The sequence below is a fragment of the Parus major genome, chromosome 10 (genome assembly GCF_001522545.3).
Source record: "Parus major isolate Abel chromosome 10, Parus_major1.1, whole genome shotgun sequence".
NCBI classification, from domain to species: domain Eukaryota; kingdom Metazoa; phylum Chordata; class Aves; order Passeriformes; family Paridae; genus Parus; species Parus major.
In genome coordinates this window covers 19,167,166-19,168,912 of record NC_031779.1, presented here as the reverse complement: position 1 = coordinate 19,168,912, position 1,747 = coordinate 19,167,166, and the positions used below count along the sequence as shown (strand labels likewise).

At 59.0% G+C, this 1,747-nt stretch overlaps 1 protein-coding gene across 1 annotated transcript in view; it reads right to left on the bottom strand.

Annotated features, from left to right (window-relative positions):
- The window catches only part of NOX5 (NADPH oxidase 5), a 9,612-nt gene that overhangs the window by 3,139 nt on the left and 4,726 nt on the right, over positions 1–1,747 (bottom strand). The window contains exons 5-7 of the mRNA XM_033517036.1: positions 1,107–1,518; positions 516–648; positions 16–112 (exon numbers count right to left, since the gene is read on the bottom strand). Of these exons, the coding sequence (XP_033372927.1) occupies positions 16–112; positions 516–648; positions 1,107–1,518 (642 nt within the window). The remainder of the gene's footprint in view (positions 1–15; positions 113–515; positions 649–1,106; positions 1,519–1,747) is intronic.

Here is a 1,747-nt window from a genome sequence, read left to right as displayed (position 1 = left end):
CGGCTCTTCCCGGGCGGATCCGGCTCCGGGCCGTGTGATTCCAGCCGCTGGAAGTGCTCGTAGAGCTTGTTGGTCCATTGGCCCCGCGCCCGGATGTGCAGCCAGAGGGTTCCTGTGGGATGAATCCCGAAATCCTGGGATTGTCTGGATTGGGAAGAGCTCCAAACCCAACTCATCCCACAGAACCACCTCCCACAGCCCGGCTCACTCTGAGCCCCATCCCGGCTGGAAAAACATCAGCTGGGAAACATTCCAGGGGTGGGAAACGGATCCTGGAGTGGGAAACGGATCCCAGGGATGGAACATTCCCAGATCTGGAACATTCTCAGATCTGGAACAATCCCGGACTGGAACATTCCCGGACCTGGAACATTCCCAGATCTGGAACATTCCCAGACCTGGAACATTCCCGGACCTGGAACATTCCCGGACCTGGAACATTCCCGGACTGGAACATTCCCAGATCTGGAACATTCCCGGACTGGAACATTCCCAGATCTGGAACATTCCCGGACCTGGCTGCTCCGGAGCACTGCTGATGGAGAAGGGATGCCACTCGTAGGCGGCGATGGCCGGGATGTTCAGGAAGACAAAATCCCCCGGCTGGAAGCGGAAGGATTCCGGCCGCTGGATCACCAGGTGTGTCACCTGCCGGAAAACAAACTGTGGGAAAACCGGGATTGATCCTCCGGGATCCTCCGGGATCATCCGGGATCCTCCGGGATCCTCCGGCTCCCATCGCAGGAAGCACCGTGCAAATTCTGGGTTCTGGCTCCCATCCGGTTCAGACTGGGATCAAACTACGGGATTTTGGGAAAAAATCCCAAGTTCCGGGAGTTCCAGTTGTTTTCATTTGAAGAAAACAGGGGAAAAGGCTCAGGAATAAAGGAAATAAAGGAATTATTTCCACCCCCTGCTGCGAGTTTGCCGTGTTTGTTCGGTCATTCCCAAGGTGCCCGGAGGAGCTGGGATAGCGGGATTTGGGATGGTGGGATTTGGGATGGTTGGGATTTGGGATTTGGGATGGTTGGGATTTGGGATTTGGGATGGTTGGGATTTGGGATTTGGGATGGTTGGGATTTGGGATATTCGGGATGCATTCCCACCTTGGAGGGCAGCAGCCTGGCCTCCAGGATGTGCAGATCTCCCGCCCGGCGCCACAGCCAGCCCAGAACCTTCTCCAGGAAAAACAGGGAGCCGGGAATCAGGAACCACTTCCAGAAGTGGGGAGCGTGCAGGAGCAGCAGGAACCACACCGGGATGTAGGAGAGGTGGGTCCAGTAAAAAACCTGGGAAAGGGAACGGGAGTGGGAATGGGGATGGGGATGGGAATGGGAACAGGGATGGGAATGGGAAGTGCTGGAGCCAACTGGCGCTTCCTGCTGGGGCTGTCTGGGTATCCCAGTGGGAAAAGGCAGCCCAAGGGAATCCTGGAATCGCTGGGATTTGCCTTGGAAAGGACCTCGATCCCCTCCAGTCCCGATCCCAACACCCGCTGCTGTCCCAGGCTGCTCCAGGCTGCCCTTGGACACTCCCAGCTCCTCCCAGCCGGGAATTCCCTCCCGATATTCCCCGTGGGAATGCATTCCCCGCGTCCCGTCGGGAAGGGAGCCCCGGGAACGCGGCGTTCCGGCCGGGAATTCCCGGGGATCACCTGGAAGTGTCCTCGGCGGCGCAGGCAGGGGCAGGAGCCCAGCAGCATGGCCAGGAGCAGCGGCAGCAGCGCCAGCCCGGTCAGCGGGGCCGT